We start from the raw sequence: 23,896 nt of genomic DNA on the forward strand, positions 1-23,896 counted from the left end.
CAATCAGGTCAATCTCCTGGTAGATGTAGATTTGAGTCCCGTTCATTTAGAAGCAGAGAATCAGGGAACCTCGAGCGGAGTTGTCTGTACTGAAGGTCAGTTAAATCACCTCCTCCCACTTTTCCTGCTGCTTTTGGAGATTAACGGATTTGTTTGTACAGAAAAGGACGACATAATTACCCAAGAACAAGAGGGACTTTGAATCTCAGTCCTACACAACCCCAGTTTGGGGTTGTGAGTGAGCTGGGAGAAAAGGAAGGTTTAAGCCACTTCCCCTTCTTGGGCGTTTCTCATGGGGCTGTTGTAAATACCACGTGGGCCTTCTTCCCACTACGTGGTATTTAGGCCCCTAATTTCTCCAGGAATTCCATTTAAGGGATGGTGCAACACAGACTTGGCTAACTCATTTTTGCTTCTATTTGTATACAGTCATACTCTAAAATACTACAGTACTGGCAGAAACTGCAGAACGGAGTCCGGCACATGGAATCAGTAGCCTCATCCCAAGCTGTGCTACCATATGCCACCGTGAAGCCATATGGCAAGCTGATCTCTCAAACTTACCTCTTCTCTTCCTAGGAAGCTCAGTCTCACGAGCAGCCTTAAGCAGACCTAAATCTCTTTCCTGCCTACCCAGGCACTGCTGAGAGCAGGGACTAGCCTTCCCACCAGCCTGGGCAGGCAGTGGGCTGCTTTTTATCTGGCCCTTCCTAGTGAAATCAGGTAACCTGAACACCCTTACTATGAAACCGTAACTACCTCTGCAACTCTTTCTGCTCACTGGGATACACTGGCTTTCTCGCCATAGTCAGAATTCATTCTCCAGGAAGATTCCAATAGCTGTACTTAGTAATATCAGAAATAATTGGTTTTGCCACAAAAGCAGTTTCTCCTTCTCCAAGTTTTCCCTCTTCCTTACCCAAAGTAAACGTTTCAGGAAAGTTTAGGTTCAACCAAGTGTTAGGTTTAATGTAACTACTTCCTTATCCTCTAGAGAGATAAACAGGATCTGAATACCAGGGGAAGGGTAAGTAGGGGAAAGCTTTCCTTCTTTTCAGTATGTTGTACCCATTCAAGTTGGTATAAGATGTCAGTGAACTTTAAGCTTGTGACACTTCTAAGGAAACAAGTCCCAACTAAAATTAATTTTCAGACAATCTGATAGCTTTCGCTTCTGTCCTACAAATTCCCTGGTACGTAGCAAGCTTCACAGACATACGGATTGCAGAAACAGTCCAAAGTAAAACATTTTCCAAGTTATCTAAAACATTCCTAAAAACATTTTTTTTTTCTGAAATGTTTAAGATATGTACATCATATAGAGTTGTGTGGAATAGAAATTTCACTAACACTGTTTGATATGGATTAAATCACTCACTTGAGGTTAACAGCTGTTGAGTAATTTTACCTCCTCCCAAACCCACGCTGATAAAAACGATGAGTTATGTTACATTAAATATTTATACTATGCCTTCATCCTAATACAGGTCTCTTCCAGACACACAGTGTGACTAATAAAAAAATTCTTGTGCCACCTCCTCCAGTATTATCTTGAGAAAAATATCCCAAATCTGAGATGAGATGCACACAAAGGGCACAGTAAAACATGGCCAAGACTCCTCACTTCTCAATAGATTCACCTTATTTCTCTGAGCATCACAATACTTTCCATTTAACAATGATTCTGAACTAATAGCTTTGGTGTTTGAGAACTTAGGAAGAAAATAAAATCCAATGGAAGTTAGCTCAAAACTTTATGCAGAGTTTACTTGCTTAAAAAAGAAAAAGGGATATACAGAATTTGAGGTACACACTGAAATTTAACGCAGCACTAGAACTGAAGAATGCAGAGGGGAGTTGTCCAAGGGTGTGAGTGCAGATACTGGTTTGCTTGGCGTACATAGTTGAAACTGTACCACATCTTTCACCTCTTCTTCCTAACAAAGCAAACAACTCGAGACACTTCAAAAACAGGAAAAATACGTAACCCTTATTTGGTCTCTGAGCTACCCAGGCTGCTGCGCTGCGGAGGATGAGGGACCAAAATCAAGTAGAGTAAGCACAAATAATCTAAAACCGTAATAGGCATAGTTAGGAAAAGAATGGGTAAGATTTGTAAAATGCACAGAAAAGCTACTTTCATATGTTTTAAGATAGATTATCCAACCTGAGAGAGACAAGGGATGTATTTAAACTGTCAGAGTAATCTATCTTTCAGAATACTGGCAAAGTCTCTTGAGTTACTACAGATATTTGACCAAGTTTAGAGCAACATACTGCCCCCAAATTTGTTATGCACCCACATTTCCCACTTGCAAATGGGTTGCTCTTACAGTCAGAGAGCAGAAACAGCTCTGATTCAGGTAAAATTAAGCAAATTAGGAAATAAGTTACAACTAAATCCAAGTTGAAGTGAGGTTTTCTGACTACACACCTCTTTGCCATGTTATGGTAGATGGGTCAATATCAAGGCGCACAAATTTGCTGATCTCCTCTTCTGTTAAAGTCCCAGGATCAGTCTTGTTTATTCCCAGCCTCTACACGAAAACAAATGAAAGAAATACAATGAAGTGTTTTTTTTGCTTCAAAAGGTATAGCTGCTCTGGCTTATCACCCCCTCCTTTCAGCAAGCATTTTGGAAAGAAGCACGTCAGGACCAAAACTATTTAAAAATAAAAAAAAAAGGCACATAAGAAAATACCTGTAACTAAAATAGGGGCAAATGTAGGTGGAGAAATGAAACAGAGAAGGAGAAATGTTCATAGGTCATTAAATTAACAATCTCTTTCTTAAACAGAAGGAACTCAATGTAAATCAAAGAGCAAATTCAACATTATCAGTTACTAATTAAAAGATAATTAATTGCTTGCTCTAGTTTGTGGAAATCCTTGAAAGACCCATGCGTTGTCTTGTGTGAATCATCTTCGAATGAAATAAAAACTTCTGCTTTAAAAGCCCATCATCTGTAAACACAGTCACTTACAATGAATGAGCCAATACCTCCTGGCTTTTACAGACTCACTATTTCAGCAACACCAAACCTCTTCTTAGATAAATCTACATAAAGATGGATCAGAAAACTGTGTTTAAGAACTGTAGCCTTAAAAAAAAAATAATAAAAAAAAAATCTTTATTTTCTCTGGCATTAGAAAGCATTCCTCAGTAAATTAGCCAACAAGTTTACACTTTCGGACTAAAAATAAAGCAAATAGAAAAGTCTAAAAATACTCAAGTTTCAAAGAGCTACCACAGATACTTCCCATTTAAACTGACAGTTATTTCTAGAAAGCTGGGAACATCCTTTTGAGAGTACTAAAACTGTTTTCATGATGCTGCTTTTTGAGGATTGGTCTCTCAGACTGAGGGATGCTTTCAAATCCAGATGCAGGCACTGGGGCATCTCCCACTGTTCTGAGAAGGGCAAAACGCTGTTGAGAACAGCTTGCAGCTTTTGACACTTGGTACCCTAAGATTTTTCACCCCAGTTCTAATGAAGAAAGGCTTAGGTCCTCAACTGCCAGTCCTGTATTATTATTATTTTTCTAATCTGTCGGCCAATTTTAATCCAATTTGACATAGTTAGGAGACAGTTTCTTACAAATTCTATGAAAACACGCAGATTGAAAAAGGAGCAATATCCCATCAGCATCTCTACTGAGGGATGGCAGTCAGAGTTCAGTGCTCATCCCTCCTGCTTGGTGTATCAGGCATCTGCCCAGATACATTTTTCCACAGCATTTGGCCCAGAGCATTTCTCCACACAGGGTTGACAGCAAAATTTTCATAACTTTCAACTGCTGCAAGGAGAGCTGGGCACTGGGACTGCAAAGGAAGCAGCCTATCCCTCCCAGGGTCTCAACAACATCCATCCTGGGTCTAAGCAGCAAGAAAAAAGCTGACTCATCTGGATCAGATGGGAGGAAGTACGACACAGAGCTGATGTGGAAAAGGAGACAAAGAATAGACTGGAACAGAAACAGTTAAATAGAGGAGGTAAGGTAAGGAGGTCTTAGGCTAATAATTACTGGGAAAAAAAAGAAAACAGCTGAGGAGCAGGGGAATGAGAAAGGTAGCTCCTGATGTTAGACAAGGGGTTTGAAAAAGAAAATTTGCATGCGACCTTCTGTAAGTACAACTCCAAACCACACATGTAAGGGAGGAGTTTCAATCTTAATAATCCTCTTTTAAAAAAAAAAGTAACTTCATCCCATAAAGATTTTTTTTTACATTTGATTTTTTTGTTCAGGTATAAGGAATCATTATATAAAAATAATTCACAGCAAAGTAATTCAGTTATATTGGAAATTATGATGCATGTATTTGAACGTTCTAAAGGCCAACTTTTTTTACTGAGTTGCAGCTCATGTGAAGAATGAGAAATCCATTTCAAATGCAGAGAGAGCTGGTATGTCATGAATAACCAAAACGCTCCCTATCCTTCCCTACCTGTTACCCGACACACAGTTTAAACAAGGACAAAATGAAAATACTCCAAAATTCTAATGGAAAATTCTGTGAACTCTACTCTACCAGAGTCAAGCAGGCATCATCCACATTTTAGTTTACTGGCATTCAAATGAGCAGCACAAAAGCTTAAAGTATTATGAGAACTTTTTTTTTTCTTTCCCTTAAAACAGAAGCAGGTATTACCTCTGTCCTCCTTTCCACCCCCCAATTCCAAGTGCACACTTGGCAGCTATCCATTGCCATACGGTGACTCTGAAACAACACTGGTCAGGACTCTAAAGCCAACAACAAGTACGGAACTGGATGTAGAAGACTGAAGCTGTCCTTAAGGGTCATATTCAAGGGGTTCATATTCTCTGTCCCGTATGCTAGGTGACTGTGTTGCTCTCTAGGTATTTATCAGAACGGCAGCCACAAATCCAGATACGTTATTCATACATAAATTGCATAGGAAGCCCTTCTGGAAGCATTCAGAAAGCAAGATGGGATGCAAAAATATACTATGCACGCAAATGTCCTTCTGCCCCTTGAAGGGAGAACACTGTCAAATTGACATCAATAAAACCCCAGAAGTATATGCTATAATAAACTTTCAAAACCAGAAAATATTGCAAAACCAAAGAATGTAAGCTTTCAAACATGACTTTACCATAATAGGAAAAGTATTTTGTAAAATCTAACTTTAATATTTCATCAGGAAAGACACAGCATTTAAAAACATTATTGGTTTATTTCACGAGAAAAGAATAGCAAAAATGTTAGTTATGAAAATAATATCAGACCCAGATCCTATTACTTCAAGGAAAATGCTTTCAGAAAAAAAGTCTGGACTTGATAAATTCACGAGGAAGGTTTATACAAACTCAGTCCCATACATAAAACAATTTAAAACAAGTTGCGTAAGACAGTATGTTTTTATGAAGAGATACTATAATTGAGGAGAGACTACATTAGCAACTTACTCTCAGACGAGCAAGCTGAATAGCAGAAAATCCTCTCACGCCATTAACTACTGGAACCAGTCTATTATACAAAGCCTAGAAAAAACACATGAAAAGTTAATGAAAGAAAAGGTTACAACCAGGAACTAGTTAAATAAAAAGCTAATGTTTTTATTTTATTCAGACTAATTTCAGTAAGAATTTCCCAACCACATAAGTTGTGCGCTTCTGGTTAGGAATTTAAAAAACAATTCTGAGAAGATGGTAGGCTTTTGAGCAATGCCTATGATTTAACAGTCTAAATCCAAGTACCAAAATTTCTATGTTTCACCAAAAAAAAACGTATTATTTTTGAAGTTGGGAACCCTTTAAAACTTTAACCAAGGTCCAAATTATTCAAACTACAACTATCATTTGCAAACTGGCCTAAATGCACATTTGTGTCGTACCAAGTAAAGGGGATGTGACAACCCTGCTCAGTTTTATCACTGTAGCCAAAAAAAGAAGGCTCCTTCCTTTACTTTCTCCCTTCCCTTTAAAGACTCAAGTTAGCATTTGTGCTAAGGTCACAACAGGAGGAAAGAGGATCTAGTTTATTTTCCCCATGACCCCTTCTTCTTAAGGTACATCATACCCAACTATACATCAGAAGTGTAATTTTTAACTTTAAAAGGAGTATACAAATTATTAAAAAGAAAAAGATTATATCTAGAGAAAACATCTTTTATTAGACTATTTAGTACAGTCTGAAAGACTTCTGAGCATGAGATCCTCATCTTAAAGACTACCTTATGATAGCTGTTGGCCAGAAAAATATATTCTATAAGCAAAATTTCCCAGCAGAACACAGAATGGCTTCAGCAATAGTTTCTGTTCACACGGTGAAAATATAAAAAGATAATAAACTTATTTTGCTTTGAAAAGCAGCCTACTGAAAAATTAAAAAGAAAAAATGTCATGTGGATATCAGAAAATAATTCTCACCTTATCCGACTGAGTGTTCTCATGCAAGATCCTAGCATCAATAGCAGCAGCCAGCAAATTATTTGCAGCAGTTATAGCATGAATATCTCCAGTCAAATGAAGATTGAACTAGAAGGTGAAAACAACAAAATCTTTCTATAAGAAACTATTTAACTCAGTTTATTAATCTCAGACAGATTAGCAGCAACAATCATTGCTATCTTGTTGAGGCTGCAGCTCTCAGTCACCTATCAGCGTAGAGTAAATACTATCAGGCTGAAATACTATTAGGTGTTGGTTGACAAGAAGTTCACCATGACCCGGCCATGTGCACTCCCAGCCCAGAAGGCCAACCCTGTCCTGGGCTGCATCCCAAGCAGCGTGACCAGCAGGTCACGGGAGGGGATTCTGCCCCTCTGCTCCGCTCTGGTGAGACCCCCCCCCTGCAGTACTGCCTTCAGCTCGGGGGTCCTCAGCACAAGAAGGACATGGACCTGTTGGAGCGAGTCCAGAGGGGGCCACTAAGATGATCGGAGGGCTGGAGCACCTCTGCTGTGAGGACAGGCTGAGAGAGTTGGGGTTGTTCAGCCTGGAGAAGAGAAGGCTCCAGGGAGACCTCAGAGCAGCCTCCCAGTACCTAAAGGGGCCTACAAGAAATTAGCAGTAGCCAGTTGTTTGTCTTGTATGTTACGTGTGGATAGTGCGCTTTCTTCTCAGGAAGCATCTGAAGGATAGCTGAGATGTTACAAACATGTACAATAACTGTGCAATGGTTTTGCACACCCACTCCCCAGCCCCTGCATGTCACACAGCAGGCACGTGGAGATGGCAAGGACCCTGTGGAGATGGCAAGGATCACCTCAAATCTCCATGCAGACCATCGCCACCAAGCAAGTGCTGCAGCAGCCACCTCGGCCTGCCCAGCCCTTGCAGAGGGACAGGGACTTGCTGTCTCCCCCGCTGTCTCACCTCCTCCATGGGAATCACTTGAGCGTATCCACCACCGGCTGCTCCACCTGCACAGGAAAGCACATGGTCACATCAGACTCCCACCAGGTTTGGAAAAATAAACACCACCCTTTAACACACGAAGTGAAATGTACAGTGTTGACAACACACTTCTCAGCATTCTGGTTTCTATTAGGGGATCAGTGATGCACCCCAATAAACAGGATTTCCTTAAACCTTGCTAGCTTTTCTCAGCAGGCAGTAAAAAAGGAAATTCTTGATCTGAAATGAAAGCCTACAGATGACGGCTGGCTCAGACTTTGGCTACATAAGGGCTACCCTCTGCTCCTGCCCAGGTTTAGGACATAGTCATGCACATGCAGCTGTTGGGTGGAAAGACGCAGCAGTCACGAGCAAGCACTGCTTCTCAACGAAACCTTCACACCCTTGCCTGAGCGCTCCTTCCCCACCGCCTCTCAGGGTACAGGCAAAGAAGTTCGCTGTAGCCTACACACAAGTTGAGGACAGATTAAAGCACTCACATGCACCAGTCTTGGCTGAGAAGCACCAAGCACCAGAAGCCTTCCAGCTGAAATCAAACTTGTTAACTTAAACTTCAGCAAAGCAAAGTAGAGCAGATGGGGAGTGCTTGCCCAGCTAGGCACCAATCTCAGCTGAGAAATGGCAAAAGAAAGATTGCATTACTTCCTATCAGCATTGAAGACAGGCTTGAACTCTGGCTGGCTCCTACCTGGCCCTCAGGCTCTTAAAGGATTTCTAGGCAAAAAGGCAGCAGCCCACAATTAGGGGCGACAACTCAGAATAACAGAAAGAAAAGGTTCAGACCTGGCCAAGCGTACGATGCAGACGCAGCTGAACCATACGCGCAACTGCCAGCTTCCTTAGCTCGGCGATTTCCAATCAATACGGGTGGATTTAGGACTCCTTCTCAAGGAATAATCCAACAGTAACATTTAGAGACATCTTTAGAGAGTCTCCAAGCAGAGGAGTGGCTGGAAGGGTGTGTACTCGCACGAAACTCCTCCTGGCTAACACATCCCCATGCCTTTCATTAGGTGTGGGCTTTACCTGCCTTACCAGTACATGTTAAGTATGTGAACATAGATATGTGCTTTGCATGGGAAGATATCAATTTGTTATATACTTATAAAAAAAACTCAGTATGCTACCATGCAGACAACCCACTGAACTGAAGAAGTAACTAAGGAATTAAAAAAGAAAGAAAAAAAAGCAGTATTTCCTTTTAATCTGAAAGAGGTCACAGAGTGTGCAAACATTATAGAATCATGTACCTTTAACTCCAAAAGTGGGTCCTTGGGAAGGTTGTCTCAGACAAGCAAAGGAATTAATGTTAAGGTGTGCAGTAAGCGCCTGAACGAGACCAATTGTGACTGTGCTTTTCCCCTCTCCTAGGGGCGTAGGGGTTATTCTAGCAAAAAAGAAAAAGAGATTAATCAAATTCTTTGCTGATGTCAGCCTGGCTAAGGATATCAGAACTCACAGTTTTTGATTTCAATGAAGAATATTTGTACAGCAAATTTCAATAAGATTACTTTATCTCCACAAAAATACTGCCACAACGCTAGCCCCTAGCTCAAGCTGGAATGCTAATATACATGTGTCTTCTATTTAAGCAATTTATTATGATAGCAGAAAAAGAGAAGATTATTTTGGCAAAAGTTCTAAGAAGAATATATTGAATTTAGAGATTCTTATTACAGCACAAAAGTCTCACCAGTTTCATTAACAAACCATCCATCAAGATACTCTAAGCATGCACTAATACTTTTCTGTATGAGCTGTTTTATTCCCACTGCTCAAACTCTGAATGAAATAATATAATATTTTAAATTAAATAACCAACGCTTTTGTTGTAGAGGTCAACTATCCCGCTCCAGCTTCCATGTCATCATAACCCTCAACAATGGCAGATCAACTGCTTTTTACACAAAACAGGACACAAAAGTCACGATATTCAACTGAACGTGATTTATTTTACACTTAGGTTTTGTGATACTTTTGCAGATTTAAGTGTGATGAGGGACAATTACAATCACAGTCCAATCTCCCATACAAAAGCTCAAAAACCTCACGCTACAACTCCCACATCTAGACCGCGATTGCACCAGGACAGAGTTCTAGAAAGACATCCAATCTCAAATCAGAGACTCTAACATCCACTCAAAGACTCTATTCTTGTCCCTTTAATGAAGGGACAATGACAGCTGATTTTGCAAGTAGAAAACTTCATCAGCCTTCTGTGAATGAGACATCCCAGCATAAGTGATGTCCTCCCTGCTTTCAAGGTCAGCACATTTGTTTGTGATCCACGTTAAAAGGGGGGGTGTGTGTGTGCTGGGGTTTTTCTCCTTTTTCTTTTGTTTTTCTTCCTTCAAGCATAAATACATCTCACGTCTCCAAAATGCATTCAAATGATTCGAGGCACAACATTTCTCCCTCTGACTGGAAAAAGAAGAAAGCCCCAGTCCTTTTTCCACTCACACCGCTCTCACGAGTCCTACTTTTTAGCAAAGTGCAACCATTCATATCTTTGCTGCCTTCCCCACCTGTAGAGAAGTCAGTACCTTAGTGAAGGTGACGTTAAGAACTAACGTTCACTCCCAAGGAAATACAAGCATACACACGCATCCTAGTCAAAGAGGAGCCCTTATTCTATGACCTCTTCAGAACTTGAGCTAAAACATCTAGCTCTAATTAGAAACACTTCCGTGTCCAACTAGTAATTTTTCCAAGATACTGCTATCCTCAGATCACAATTCAAATAGCATAAAAACATTAGTAAAATTGTAAGATTCAGCTTAGTTCAGTTAGTCCACAGATTGACAAAAGCCCTTCTTTGTCCCACAAAATGTAAACACTTGAAAAACAGTAACTTGTCACAAATCTATCTTTTACATCATCATCAGATCCTGGGCTTTTTTGTTAAAAAAAGAAGCCTTTGTTAGGTATACCTGGAAAAATTTGGGCAACAGGAAGCAAGCCAAATTAACATCTTCAGTACTGTTCTAGGAAAGAATTTTCCTATTCAGAAATGTAATGTTTTAACTCAAGTTCCAGCGAAATCAATGGGGTTTAGTACATCTATAGGAGATTCCCTGAGCTGAAACTCTTCAGAAATAATATTTCGTCTACTGGTAGCTTTGAACTACTCTTATATGACCGTGTACTACATGGGTTACTTCATTTGGGCATTTGGTTTTAGTCATTTTTTTCCCCCAATTATAACATCTTATTTGCCCACCATTAGATTCTAAAGCATCGTCAATAACTTACTATCCAGACTATTTTGTCATCCCACCTTCTTAGAACCACGCTCCCTTGACTCAGAAAGGGAATTCATAGACTTTCAGTAAAATATCTACGTAAGTCCAACAAAAGGTGGGAGACTTAGAGCATATCCTGAGAAGGATCCATTTTGTCTACTCTCAAAAGTGGTTTTGGTCCCTGTTGTCTTTTTATGCACACTATGTCTTCTTATTTCCTTCTGATCTACTGCAGGAGCACAGAATGCTACTTCATTTCTTTTACTTTCGTGTTTGCAGCTCCTAGAAGAACGGATGCTCTTTCATCTCTACATTGCCACGACAGCGAGCCCTCCCTGTTTTACTGTTGCTACATGATAGCTTCTATTTTTCCCACCTCTATTTCTGCCACCTCCATTTTTGTCCCAGGATCCTTACTTTTGTACAAAGATGCTTCTGTCAGCGCACCACAGCCAGGTTAACTCACTTTGACCACCAATTTCACCCTCCTGACTGCTGTTCTAACACTGGTTGCCCAAAACCCATTGAAACCATTATTAGCATGGTTTCTCCTTGCCCCTTGCTCTCCTAGTGTCTCATTCACTTTTGTCTATTGCCCTAATCTCATATACTTGATCCTCTTGTTCCTCTGCATTAAAGCCAGATTTAAGGAATATATGAGCAATCTTGAGGCATTACTGTGCTCATTCGAAGACTTAACAACATAACAACTCTTTAAGCTATTAGTTATTTTAAAAAGAACAACAAAACAAACAAACACACACGAACACCAAAAAGCAAACTATTCTGGTACGAAAAAGACACCTGTAACTGTTTACTGGAAGTTACCAGTAAAGGACGTCCCAGAAACACCAAAATCTCAGTGCATACAACGGCTGCACCGCTAACAGAACAACTTATGTTTGCAGTGCTGCCGGTTGGTGGTTACTTCTATTTTTGAACATCGGACACACAAAGTTCACATCTGAGAGAATTCAGAGACACCATCACTAGGTTATCTACTCAAGTGCAGCTCCAAACATGGCAGAAGGCTGACCTGGCACGCACAGCAGCACAGGGAGTTTTTACAAACTCTAGGAAAGAAGCAAAATCAAAGATGCAGCCTACTATTCAGAAAAAGGAAAGGAAACTGGAATTGATAAATGCATTACCGGAAGGCATGCTGGCAGCTGCATGAAGAATAGTACCTACGTGTGGCAGAAGATACATACAGTCACGCGCCACATTACTAAAACGCTCTGGTAACCCGGCTGGCCTATTCTAAAACAGAAAATTCCCAGTGCTTTCTGGCCCATTTTACACGAGAAAGACCTTTTTCCAGAGAACAAAAAGAGAGGCACACTATTGCTCATTGATCAAACTAGGAGGAACGGACCTTGTCTCTAATGAGTTTCCAGTACACTGATACCCTGCACCAGCCACATCCCTACGGAGAACGCGGCACTCTGGGAGAACCAGCCTCCACCAAAGCAGGGATAAAAATGAACTAGACCGAGCTTATTTTCACCAGTGTACTCATGCAAGCATACAATGGTTTGCAGCAGTAAACGGACACGTCTTTGCAGACAGGACCTTGACTTCATCAAATCTGCTTGGCTTTAACAGCCTACACTTTCAATGTGTTCCTCAGATGGGTTTCTTCCTTTTAATCTGTTCTCTCCCTTCTGAGAAGCCCTGTGATCCTTAGTTTTCCTGGAACGAGAGTTACTCAGGTGAATATCTAAAGGCTCAAAACGTCTCATGGCAGCTGTGATGGAGGAAGAAAACCAGCAACCAGACTTCCATAAATGGCCTGCAGCACTTGGGTGACACTCTCCCACGAAACCTCTTCTGCTGCGGCAGGTAGGAATAGGCACAAAGCCCTGAGAAGCCAAAACCAAACCTGACTTTTCAGTCTCTTTCCATCTAACAGAATTAAGAAAATGTGAGGACTCTGCAAATTACACTAGTCAGTGAAGCCAGATTGGTCTGGACAATTCACTTACCTATCCTCAACTTCTCATCTTACATGAGATGCCCTGGCAGAACACTTTTGATTGTCAGAGGCTCAGTAGCAGCTTAGAGATTACAGGATAAACCTTAAGACCTAAACAGCTAAATAGTTATTTAAGTTTCAGTAGTTACCAGAACCTCTGTTTTAAATACTAGGTTAAAAAAAAAAAAGGGGGGGGGGGGAGCCACAAAAAAAAAAAAGCCTGAAATTAAAAGAAATTTGTATTCCAATAATTTCCTTAGAAAGCTTATTTTAAGTATCTTCCCTTCTGTACCTGGCCTACTTTGATCAAGTTTTATAAATAAAATAATCCACTTAAGCTGTTTTGTGGACATTGAGATGTTTTTGCTGGCTACACTACTGAGCCTACACTCTTGCAACTTAGGTCACTTGCTCGCATGAGTATAAAGTTACAACTGCCAATGGCTAACTTTAGCTCAGTTGTGCAATGCTGTGTTTTGACCTTATGCAAATCTAGGGAAAAAAATATATCTTTAAATACAGTAAATGTTAATGAACTTCAAGAGACTTTTACACTCATTTGCATTATTCTTCAAGTTTCTTTAATATGTTTTCAATCTAAACACAATCATTTTCCTCCTTAAAACTTCTTACTTTGCCACCTACCAAGCAGCCACCAGCTCCTTGGCAAAGCAAGTTTTCCATAACATTGGAAAGCTTTCTCTCTTTATGTATATCAAAACAAAGATAAGGATATGCAGACTTTTTGCTTGTTTGTTATACATCACATTAGCTTACAGTGGAGCTGTTTCTGTGGGAAAGCTACATGAGGTCTCCCAAAGAGAAAACAAAGAAAGAGTGAGATGATACACTGCACCAGCTGTAACCTCCTCACAGCTACCCCAGCTGCTGTGACTCCGGCAAGAACTTTGCTGGATATGTGACAACTCTCCTCTTTCAAATTTCCTACCTTCAACTCATCAGTATCAGCAATTTGAAAGATTTTCAATGAGTTCACCATTCCTGTGACCCACATGGAAACCTGCAAAGCCTAGCTACGGAGGGCATGGGCAATCGAGCTCCCATAAACGACAGCCTCACCTACGTACATCTCCCATCCAAGATTACAACTGTCAGAAATGTATTTCCAAGCACAGAAGTGTTGCAACTCCTGCTGCTTCATCGAGGTGAGATGATGACATTACAGTGGCATCCTCAAAATGGGTCTGCAGCTTCCAGGTAGGAAAACACAGTGATCATTGGGAAGCTAAAACAACTGAACAAAGCCAGGAACAGACTGGCGGATCCACAACAACAAACTCTCAACAGCCGACAAAGTCCCACCCAAGACAATCCCAATCAGGAGCTGTGCAACGACATGACGAATACACGACAAACTGTCTCAGCCATGACTTCGCTTTGGACTGTCAGACGTTTCAATGCATCAACACAGTGCTATTTTCCTTTCTTATTCTTCCCTCTATTTTTTTTTTTTAATGTCTACCATTTTTGTTATTTTTTAAGCACCTTGTGGCCCAAGAAATACAGCAAACAGAAATACAATCCAATACATACCCATTAGAAGTAAAATGCAATTCCAAATCTGAAAATTCTGTCCTTAAGATATTTAACATCACACAACTTGTACAAGCATTAAGTTAGTACTTATTTCCCTCCATTCTTCTCTTACCAAAAAGGTAGTTCATCACAAAACAATCTATTAACGCTAGGTGAAAAGTACTGATTTTAAATTTTCCAGCATTCAAAATCCAACACACTTCTTACTAAAAGCAGCATTATATTCCGTAATTTTTCCACATTCTGTTACTCCTCAACTTGCATTTTTGAAGTGAACTAGTTTCCAGAATTATCCGGTAAAAGTCACAGCACCGGAGCATTTAAAAACAAAATGCAGAAACACCCACAGACTCTAACAATTTTTAGATGTAGTTTCATATTGTGTTAATGAACAGGCTACGTACATGCTTGAATGCATGATTAAGTCACCCTGGGTACTAAACTTAGCTACTAGGTCATTCACAAGCTTCGTTCATTTGTGCGCTCTCAGCTTGCAATGAATGGGAGGCAGTTTTGAGTTAACGTATCTTGCAACATCATTTTTTTAGCACAATAAAAGCCTGTATACAGGCAGTTGATGCCCAAGAGCTAATTACTCCATGACAACTCATGGCTCTGATCCCAAGGTGTCTTAACATGAGCCCTGTGACAAGTCACAAAGGGGAAAAAAAAAGTGAGAACGGAAAAAAGTTAAAAGAATCCTCTCTGCACAAAAGATAATGGAAGTTATGAAAAATGGAAATTAAGTCTTCATCCTATTCTTGGGTGACACGACCTGTTAATCAAACTGTAATTTTTCAGCATACAAAGTATGTATCGGATGAGACATTTAGGTCTATTTGTGTACCTTCAGAAGGTAGAAAAAAAAGACTTTCCAGTTAGTAGCAACTTTTTAAAAAGTCATAAATACAGCTATCCTTAGAGATAAAAAGGTACGTTTGGTTGCATTTTGCTATTCAGAACAACAAATTTGGGCTCTAGCACATCAGAAAGAAACTAGAAGAGCATTTGCAGCAAATATTTCAATTCCTTGACATCATGAAATATTTAAACCCAGTTGTGGAATTACAGGCAGAAGTGTCACTGGCTGCATCATGGAGGGAAGCTGGAGAATTTGCAGCTTGTTGAATACACACACACACACTTTTCACTCCCTTCACATATGAAAAGTTCATATCACACATAATAAATATTTCCATTAGACCAAATACCCTGAGGTGTAAGCATATATCTTAAATGTTTACTTTGACGCAGTGAAAACTTATTCTGAAGACCTATACTGCATCATCCTCAAAGAATTTCTAAGTATCTTTGGTTATTGTGAACAAACATCATAATCCAAATGGCGGGTTTTGGTTGACCTTGCCTTGGCAGGGAGAGGATGAAGACAGCGACTGAGGATATTATTTCGCTCCCCAATCTCCACATTTGAGTCATAATCAGTTTCCATTTTACTGAACATTTCCTCACCAGACGCAGTTCCCTAGTTTTCTTAAAATCAGTCTGCTACAGTCATTTCAGCAAATGAGAACAGCTGAGAACACATAAACACAAGTGTTATATACATATATTTTTTTTATATGTACAATATTTCAAAGTCAAACTTTGAACTCTCTCAGAAGAGAATGTTCCCACCATCGTAGCCACCTCGCCCGGACACTCCTCCTGCAGCAGATGCGGCTTTGTATTCACCCCACGAGAGGCAACGACTTCAGAGAAGTTACAAATAGCAAAATCCACTTGTGTAGGTACCAAACCCAGCGATTTGTTTGTGAAACACAGTTCAGCCTTAATACATGTTATATAAACATAAGAAGATACAACTTTCTATTTGTTGTCAGCTTTTCATCCTGCTAGTCAAAACTTCCCTATTTCTTCCACGTGTATACACATTTCTGCCTGTGCCACCAAAACAGTGTTCAGACAATCGCTTGAGATACCTTCCTTGAAGAAGACTGGGAGACCAAGCGGTGTGAAGAAACATAAGCACTGGTGCCTACAATCGGACACAACTAAAATCTACCCGAATGGGGTTTTGCATCACACTATCATCCACCTCTGGACATTTTCAAATGCCCTCTGCTTTTGTGAGACTCTGCTGCTAGAGAAGCCTGGCACAGCCTGCAGCAGGGCGCCCAACCCAGACAGTTGACAACACGAGCCTGAAAGTTCATGGTAGTGACTTTCTTCAAACTCAGAGAAATGCTGAACCTGCTTTTCTTTCTCCAAAGCAGCAGAAGACACAAAAAAAACTCTACCGAAGGAAACCAAGCTCTACCAGCTATTATTTCCTTCTCTTAAACATCTGCTCCAGCATCCTCCAAGAAGATCTTTATACATTGCAGTTCTATTGCATAGCTTTGAAGACAGCTTCACAACTTGCCTGCCTCAGCTTTGTAACATCAGGTCTCTTGGTCTACAATGGCTCCATCTCAGATAGTGCCAGAAATCCAGGTTGTCCCCACAGGGAAGTAGTAAAGCAAACAGTTTGTGGAACAGTACCCCAGCTGAGGAATCAGTAGATCAAGGCAGTTAAGAACAGTCTTCTCCTTCTGGGTCAGCCTAAAGCTGTACTTTAAACCTGATCAATTTTACTTACAAGGAAGCAACCGTATCGATTAAATCAGAATATAAAGAACACATTGCAATTGAAATATTAATGAAAACCTTTACACGTTTGTTCACAATTAGAAGTTTCCACTTAGCAAACCACGTGAATGAAAAAGTGTTGTGCCACCGAATGTAGAAATAACCCATAGCTCCTCAGAAGAGGAGCACATAATGCCTGCTGAGCACAGCATTTGCTATAATCGTGGGAACAGCAAGCAGGATAAGCCTGCCTGGAGACATGTCTACATTTCAGAGAAAAAAACATGGCTTCTTTAACTTTGTAATCTGTTCTTCAATAAAAAAAGTATTTATTGTTAATATCAACAGATTAGCATGTAGCTTCTGTTAAAGTTTGTTTATAAACAGCCACGATACATGCAGACTTACATATTCAAGCTAAACGTTTGAAATTCTGCTAAAACAGTAAGAAAAACTCCACACACCAACAGATAACATTTAAGATGTTTAGAACAAACTACCTTTTATAAAATCTACTTTACTTCAGTAATAACAATTTGGAAGAAAAGTTGTGTAACTTCAAAAAATTTCAAAAACTTTCAGAAGAGAGCAACATACAGCCAAAAACACTCAGGGTTCTTATTTGTGCAGTGTATTAAAAAGATGTAAGCTGCATGTTTATATTAATGTGAGTGGAAAGAGCAGACATTAATGACATTACTGTGCATTCTTACCCAGCAACTAGAACATATTTTCCATCTGGTTGATGCTTTAACCTTTCCAGCAGGGACAAACGTACTTTGGCTTTGGTTTGGCCATAGATCTCGATTTCATCTGTAAGCAATCCTATCTCCTTGGCAAGTACATCAACAGCTTTTGGACTCTGTGCTCGGGAAATCTCAATATCACTGGAAAAGAAAACAAATAGGAGCCAGGAGATTTCTCTCAGCTTAGGTGGTCGACAACAGAGCACAAAACAACAGCAAATACTCCAACAATGGGGTTATTGTAATCAGTTTTCCAATCCTCTCTCACATTTTATTAACCATACCTAAATATTAGCTAACACCTAATATAACACTGAAAATCACATGCAGTGTTTGTTAATTGTTACAATTCCACTGAAGTCTCTTGTTTAATCGGATTCCAGATATTACGTAATGCTTTCATATCAAGACGCGTCTGCTGGATGCTCAAGCATGTCCCACTGGAATGGATGTTTCTGGTTTTGTTTCTCTTCTCCTCTCTCCCAGTATATTTCAGCACACACGCTCTACTGAAAAAGCACATACCTTCCCTGGCCAACAGTCACACAAATACATTAGCTAAACCTGCGGCCGTGTGGCGCTCAGCCGCCGGCTGGGGTCAAACCACGACGACCCGCAGCGCCTTTCACCAGAGGGTACTGCTAGGCGAGGCAGGCCTCCCTCCTCCCCGTCAGGGCACCAAGGGACCACCAGGCATTTGAAGATCAGCGCATGCACTTCTAAAACACAGCTACATTGAAAATGGCCACATGGCAGGAGTTCACCGCACAGGGCTCGGAGGTCCAGTGAGCCTACCAACTCTTTCCAGCAAGGACTGCGAGGGGCAGTTGAGGCAAGCGGACAAGTGTGCAGCAAGCACACGTGGTGGATTGCCCGAGGGGAGGTGGCTGTAGGCTGGGGAACACTATTGTACCTGCAACTCCTGACCTACACCACCTGGGGTCTTTGGATTTAGTACTCCTTCACGCGTTTTTCTTCTGTGAGCTTGACCTCGTTGCCCCTTATGTCCACGTAAGCGTTCAGCAGCTGTAAGCTCCCGCGGCACTGAAGTCCAGGGCCCAGCGCACAAGATGTGAGGAGTTGTCTCCATTGGCTTTGAAATGCTCACATCATGGCAAAAGCAAGTGAAAAAATTATCAAGAGATTAATTACTTTCAGCCTAACCAGGCTAAATTCCTTCCTGCTGTTTCAGTTGGTTACAATATTTTTAAGATAGAATCTGGCAATGGCATCAAAGCTAACGTCCTGAACTTTCAAATAGTCTGCAAACCTCAAATATCCACAGATGAACACAGAACTACTGCCAGATCTCAACTCTACGTGTGGACTTCGGCTGTTCTGCATCCACCAGCAAACGATCAGTTTGTGCCAACTTATTTGCTTGCAATTTCTTTGAGGATATCCTAAACCGGGACCATTACTCAATTCTAATTCTCATGTATCCCACTTTTGCACCCTGCAGCAGCTAAGCGAAACCTAGAAATCGTCCACCCAAACAATGACATAATCCAGTACTACAGGACAAGCAGCTACTCAGTCTCAGCACCCAACGGTTGGGTTGCAGACCACTGCATATACTAGTCTGGAATCTGCTTTCTTTCAAAGATGTACTAATAGCATCCTCTTGCATAGAAGGATGTATCTTTGGCTTTCTTACGCATTACTTCAAACACAACTAGCCGTAAAAATGTATCGACAACACAAGATGGAGTGGCTTACAAACACCGCACAACAAAGAATATTTAAAGTTTTCATTCAGAACTCTCTATATAAAAACAACTTGAGTCCCAGAAAAATACTGTTAAGTTGATGGCAGTGTGATGCCTTAAAGTTGTAAGGAAGGAAAATTCGTAGGGTGACTATTCTATTAAGGTAATTGATGTATTTGGCAAGGGGAGAAGGATGTAGACTAATATGACAGAAAGTTAATAAGCCTTTTTTTTTTTTCTCTCCTACTAAATGTATCAGTGTCTTTACTAAAAGACAGAAGCCATCATTTCTAATCTCAGGGCAGACCACCAAGACTCCCTGCAGCAATCTCAGCCTCTCCTGTGTCCCTGGTCTCTTGGCCCACAGATGCCTCCGCTCAGAGTTCAAGAAGAAACAATGAGGCTACCCCTGCATGTCCCACTACTGGCAAAAAGGGGAAGAAACACCCCTAAACAAGCCGTAGACTTATAAATAAATTAAAAGGTAAAGAATTTCTAGACAAATAAAATTACAAATATTTTTAGAAGTCAAGTAAAACTGACGTTAGCGGATGCTAACGGCTCTCCATTAGTAAAACCATTGCTGTTGTCATTTTCCCATCTGAAATTCCCTCAAGAACCTTCAAGGCAACTAGACTCTTAACATCTTAGAAACCCTTTAGTGACAGATTGCACACTGATACATGCAATAAAGTGAGAAAAGGCAAAATTTCACAATGAATTGACATTTATACCTTAACTACTCCTGGAGCTAAACAACACACATAAAATGTTTATGTGTAGTCTATTATTTCCGGTAAAAGTATTTTCTAAACACAGGAAATTACAGACATGATTATAACTAGCATTTAGAAGTCTACATTTGTAGCTAGCTCTTTCAGTTTGACAATATATTCTCTACATTGGAAATACCAGAATTATTCAGTAAGTTATGTTATTCAATACTGCTGGAAATGTGCAACAGTGGTTGTTTCTGCATGCATGAGAATTAAGCAAGAAGTCCACCACTGACAATGGTAAGCAATAATTTACAAAATACAGGAAAATTTAAAAGATGGGGGAAGGCTCTACATCTAACTCAGCCTGTGTGCTGGAATTTATTTTTTTTTTTTTACTGCATATTTGTAAGAAAATCTTCCGTTCCGTTTCCAGTATCTTTGGAAATACTTCAATTAACACCCAGATCTCACAGAAATCAAAAAGCAGATGTTTCTAGTTTTAGTGCTTAAGCAGCTTTGCCTCATTTTCAATGAAAACTCCATCTGTTTCCACATAACGTGGTGTATTACTGTAACATTACATTTTATTACAGGATACTTTCCATCTGACGAGTTATTTTACATTTAAAAGAAAAAAAAGACATAAAGCTATAAAGTTATCAAATAAATGGAAGTCCTATTACTGGTTATATTACATGCCATTGTATATTAATTATGTAAATATTTATGTACTAAACACACAATGTCATAGAGAGGGTTGGGAATACTTTTTCTCAGAGTTTTTTCACCACCACACTCATGACATCCCATGCTTTCATCTACCTTTTAACTGTATTAATTAAGGATAGATTTTTCAGGCTTTAATTCTAGAAATGTTACATGCTGGCCCAGGAAAAGCTCAAGCACTTCTTCCCCCTTGTGCCCCTGGGTACAATAGAAAACTCATTCTTTTGGCATCTCTGTTTTAAATTACAATTGCTTCCATTCCCATTAAGCTGTTTTAAAAGACAGTGAAAACAGAACCAAAATGCTTAGAAAAGAAAATATTTTGTTACGGCTCTCCAAAAACACAGCAGTGGGATTCAGAGTTACAGAATCACAGAGTGGCTGAGGTGGGAAGGGACCTCTGGACCTCATTTGGTCCAATCCCCCTGCTCAAGCAGGGCCACCTCGAGCCAGTTGGTTGCCCAGGACTGTGTCCAGATGACTTTTCAATATCTCTAAGGACGGAGACTCCACAATCTCCCTGGGCAACCTGTGCCAGCGCTTTGTCACCCTCAGAGTCAAAAAGCGTTTCCTGATGTTCAGAGGGAACCTCCTGTGTTTCAGTTTGTGCCCATTGCCTCTGGTCCTGTCAATGGGCACCACTGAGAAGAGCCTGCCTCCATCCTCTTTGTACCCTTGATTTATATGCATGGTATTTATACACATTGATAAGATCCTCCTGAGCCTTCTCTTCTCCAGGCTGAGTAGTCCCAGCTCGCTCTGCCTTTCTTCCTATATAGGTGAGGTCCCTTCAGCATCTGCATGGCCCAGAAGCAGGCATACAAATAAGCACGAAAAAAGGTCAATGTTTTCCTACGTGGCAGAACCTCTCTCCGAGTCCTTGGTTCGTCTCTCCGGTACCCAGCAAAGAGCTCAGGCTGCTCTAAACGTCAGGGATGTCTGCGACCATGCCAAGGCACACCTAAAATCCCTGTGGCCCAGACATGGGCCTTGGAAGGTGAATAACAGGAACCAACCGAAAAGATTGTGGCTATGATAATAAATATACTTCCTGCTTTTCACATCTATGCAGGAATTTAAAAGACTAACGCAGAAGAAAGTACTTCTGCTGAGGGAAGAATAAATACAAGATCAAATGCCATTGAAACCACTGGGCCTTAACTAGATCCATAAACATCTTCCTACATTAGGGTTTAGTGATTAGGAACTTCTTGTATTTGGGATTTCTGTTGATGTTACACAAGGCTTCACCTCCCTTCCTCAATGAAACCTTCCAGCTTTAGGTCTTCATTAAATAAAGCTTGGCTCCAATGCACACCATAAAAGTAAAAATTGATAGGAAACAGCAGGACATGGTCATAATGAGGCATACATAAACCAGCACAACATCTAGTCCACATAAGCAGATGAAAAATTAATTAGGCACAGACCATTTTTAGGTTCATTGTCACATTTAAGACTTGCCTACTCTTTTTTTTTAATTTAAAGAAAGTTATTATTACCTGGGCACTGGGGAGAGGGGCTGCAGTTTCAAGCAGTGGAGGTCCCACTTCCTGTACTGCTGGGACTGGATCCATCGCTCCGTGTTTTTTACCATGTTCTGTTTTTAAACAAGAGAACAGCACACACCAGCTGCATCATAAATGCTGAACACTAATTTCAGACGATCTCAAGAGTATGATGAAATAACTTCTATGGCAAAGGCTAACAAAAAAACAAACTTAAAAATCTTTCCATTTCATGGTTTTAGGACGAAAGAAAAAACACTGCACTATTACCGTCCTATTGTTTGCCCACTTTTCAAAAAGAAACAAGACCATTAACACATAAGCGGCAGAGAAAAGTCTCTACTTAGGAACATGGAGATTTTATTCTCATAAGAGGGAGAATTACTATTCTTCTTTCACACCCTAAAAATAATGGAAGGTATTAATTGTTCACTGACTGACTCATGCTGCTTCCACATAAAACAAAAAACTTTTGGATCCTCTATCCGTCACGCCACAAAAATGTGTGCAGATAGAATTAAACTTCACTGCCTTACCAGAATAAGTAATATTAGTCTATTGATACAAGTGCTTCTGCCAAGATTGACTGTAATCATCAGAATTATGACATGTTTGATTTTTAATTTACCTTCCTCTAACGAAATGTAACAGGCATGACTCACCTCATTAACAGTTCCTATTAAATTCGAAGCCAGGCAAGATGTTCAAAGGAGCAAACCAAAAATTAAAAACTAAACTGTAGAAGCAATTTCTACAACTGACAGAAAGAGCAACAAATTTACAATGTTTGAAGTTACACTAACCTGCATTCGCATTGCTATTGCAAGAGAACCAACAGCGTTTTCAGCAGCACGGTTGTTTTGCTGACCACAGTTGTGTTTCTCTGTAAATCACAAAACTTTTGTGAGCGGGAGCATGTGCATTTGAAAGCTATGTCCAAACAAAAAATTTCTGAATGTTGCCTTGAAATTTAGCAATGTCACTGACAAAATTACAGGTGGCTTCTTTAATACTTCAAACGGAATTACCCAGGAGGATGGATATAGCGTGAAAATCAGAGAGCAACAGTATGCTCTGAAGCTTATTATGCACACACACATATGCACATGATGAAGCATACGCATACTTGAAAAAGAAAATAAGGAAACACAGAGATTAATTCCAGGATCCAAATAATTGCTTTTGGACGACAAAAAAAAAAAAAAAAAAAAAGCCAGACAGCTGTGAGGATTTGAAAAGCTCTATATATTTTTAAACAGAACACCTAAATGAGCATGGTAAACACTGTCTTTTTTTCCACACACCCGTTACAGCAAGAGAGAACAATGAAGTGACCAGAAAATACTATACAGGATTATTATCCAATGGGATTTATAACTTGGAATCAGAATATGCAAAATGTTTTAAGCAGCAAAAGTTATCTTCATCAATGTGACATTAAAAGTAGATATTCTTAAGAGTCCACATAATTCAGGGTGACTCCAACTTTAGAGACAGTTATAAGTGTTTCTAGCGGCAAGATATCATATAATCATCACACATTAGCTACCCTAACTAAACATTATTTTGTCATTTTCCTGTAATCTTTCTTTTGGCTTGTTCTTCTGTTGCTACTTATTGACCTTTATCTAGCCAATTTCTCCAAAATTCACATCCTAGTCTCCGTGGGCACATCAAGGCCCTAGTCGCATTCTGAAGGCCGTGGACACAATTGTAATAAAAAACCCCCACAACTGTACAGGG

The 23,896-nt window shown here is 40.1% G+C and overlaps 1 protein-coding gene across 1 annotated transcript in view; it reads right to left on the minus strand.

Moving 5' to 3' along the window:
* Window positions 1-23,896, minus strand: part of LOC104160180 (monofunctional C1-tetrahydrofolate synthase, mitochondrial-like) — a gene marked incomplete at its 3' end in the record, with an annotated part of 48,789 nt that overhangs the window by 19,486 nt on the left and 5,407 nt on the right. The window contains exons 4-11 of the mRNA XM_009698250.1: window positions 22,957-23,036; window positions 22,148-22,245; window positions 17,459-17,632; window positions 8,633-8,769; window positions 7,341-7,387; window positions 6,393-6,500; window positions 5,430-5,504; window positions 2,435-2,537 (exon numbers count right to left, since the gene is read on the minus strand). Coding sequence (XP_009696552.1) covers window positions 2,435-2,537; window positions 5,430-5,504; window positions 6,393-6,500; window positions 7,341-7,387; window positions 8,633-8,769; window positions 17,459-17,632; window positions 22,148-22,245; window positions 22,957-23,036 — 822 coding nt within the window. The remainder of the gene's footprint in view (window positions 1-2,434; window positions 2,538-5,429; window positions 5,505-6,392; window positions 6,501-7,340; window positions 7,388-8,632; window positions 8,770-17,458; window positions 17,633-22,147; window positions 22,246-22,956; window positions 23,037-23,896) is intronic.

The sequence above is a fragment of the Cariama cristata genome, unplaced genomic scaffold, assembly GCF_000690535.1.
Source record: "Cariama cristata isolate BGI_N322 unplaced genomic scaffold, ASM69053v1 scaffold16784, whole genome shotgun sequence".
In the NCBI taxonomy this organism is placed as follows: Eukaryota; Metazoa; Chordata; class Aves; order Cariamiformes; family Cariamidae; genus Cariama; species Cariama cristata.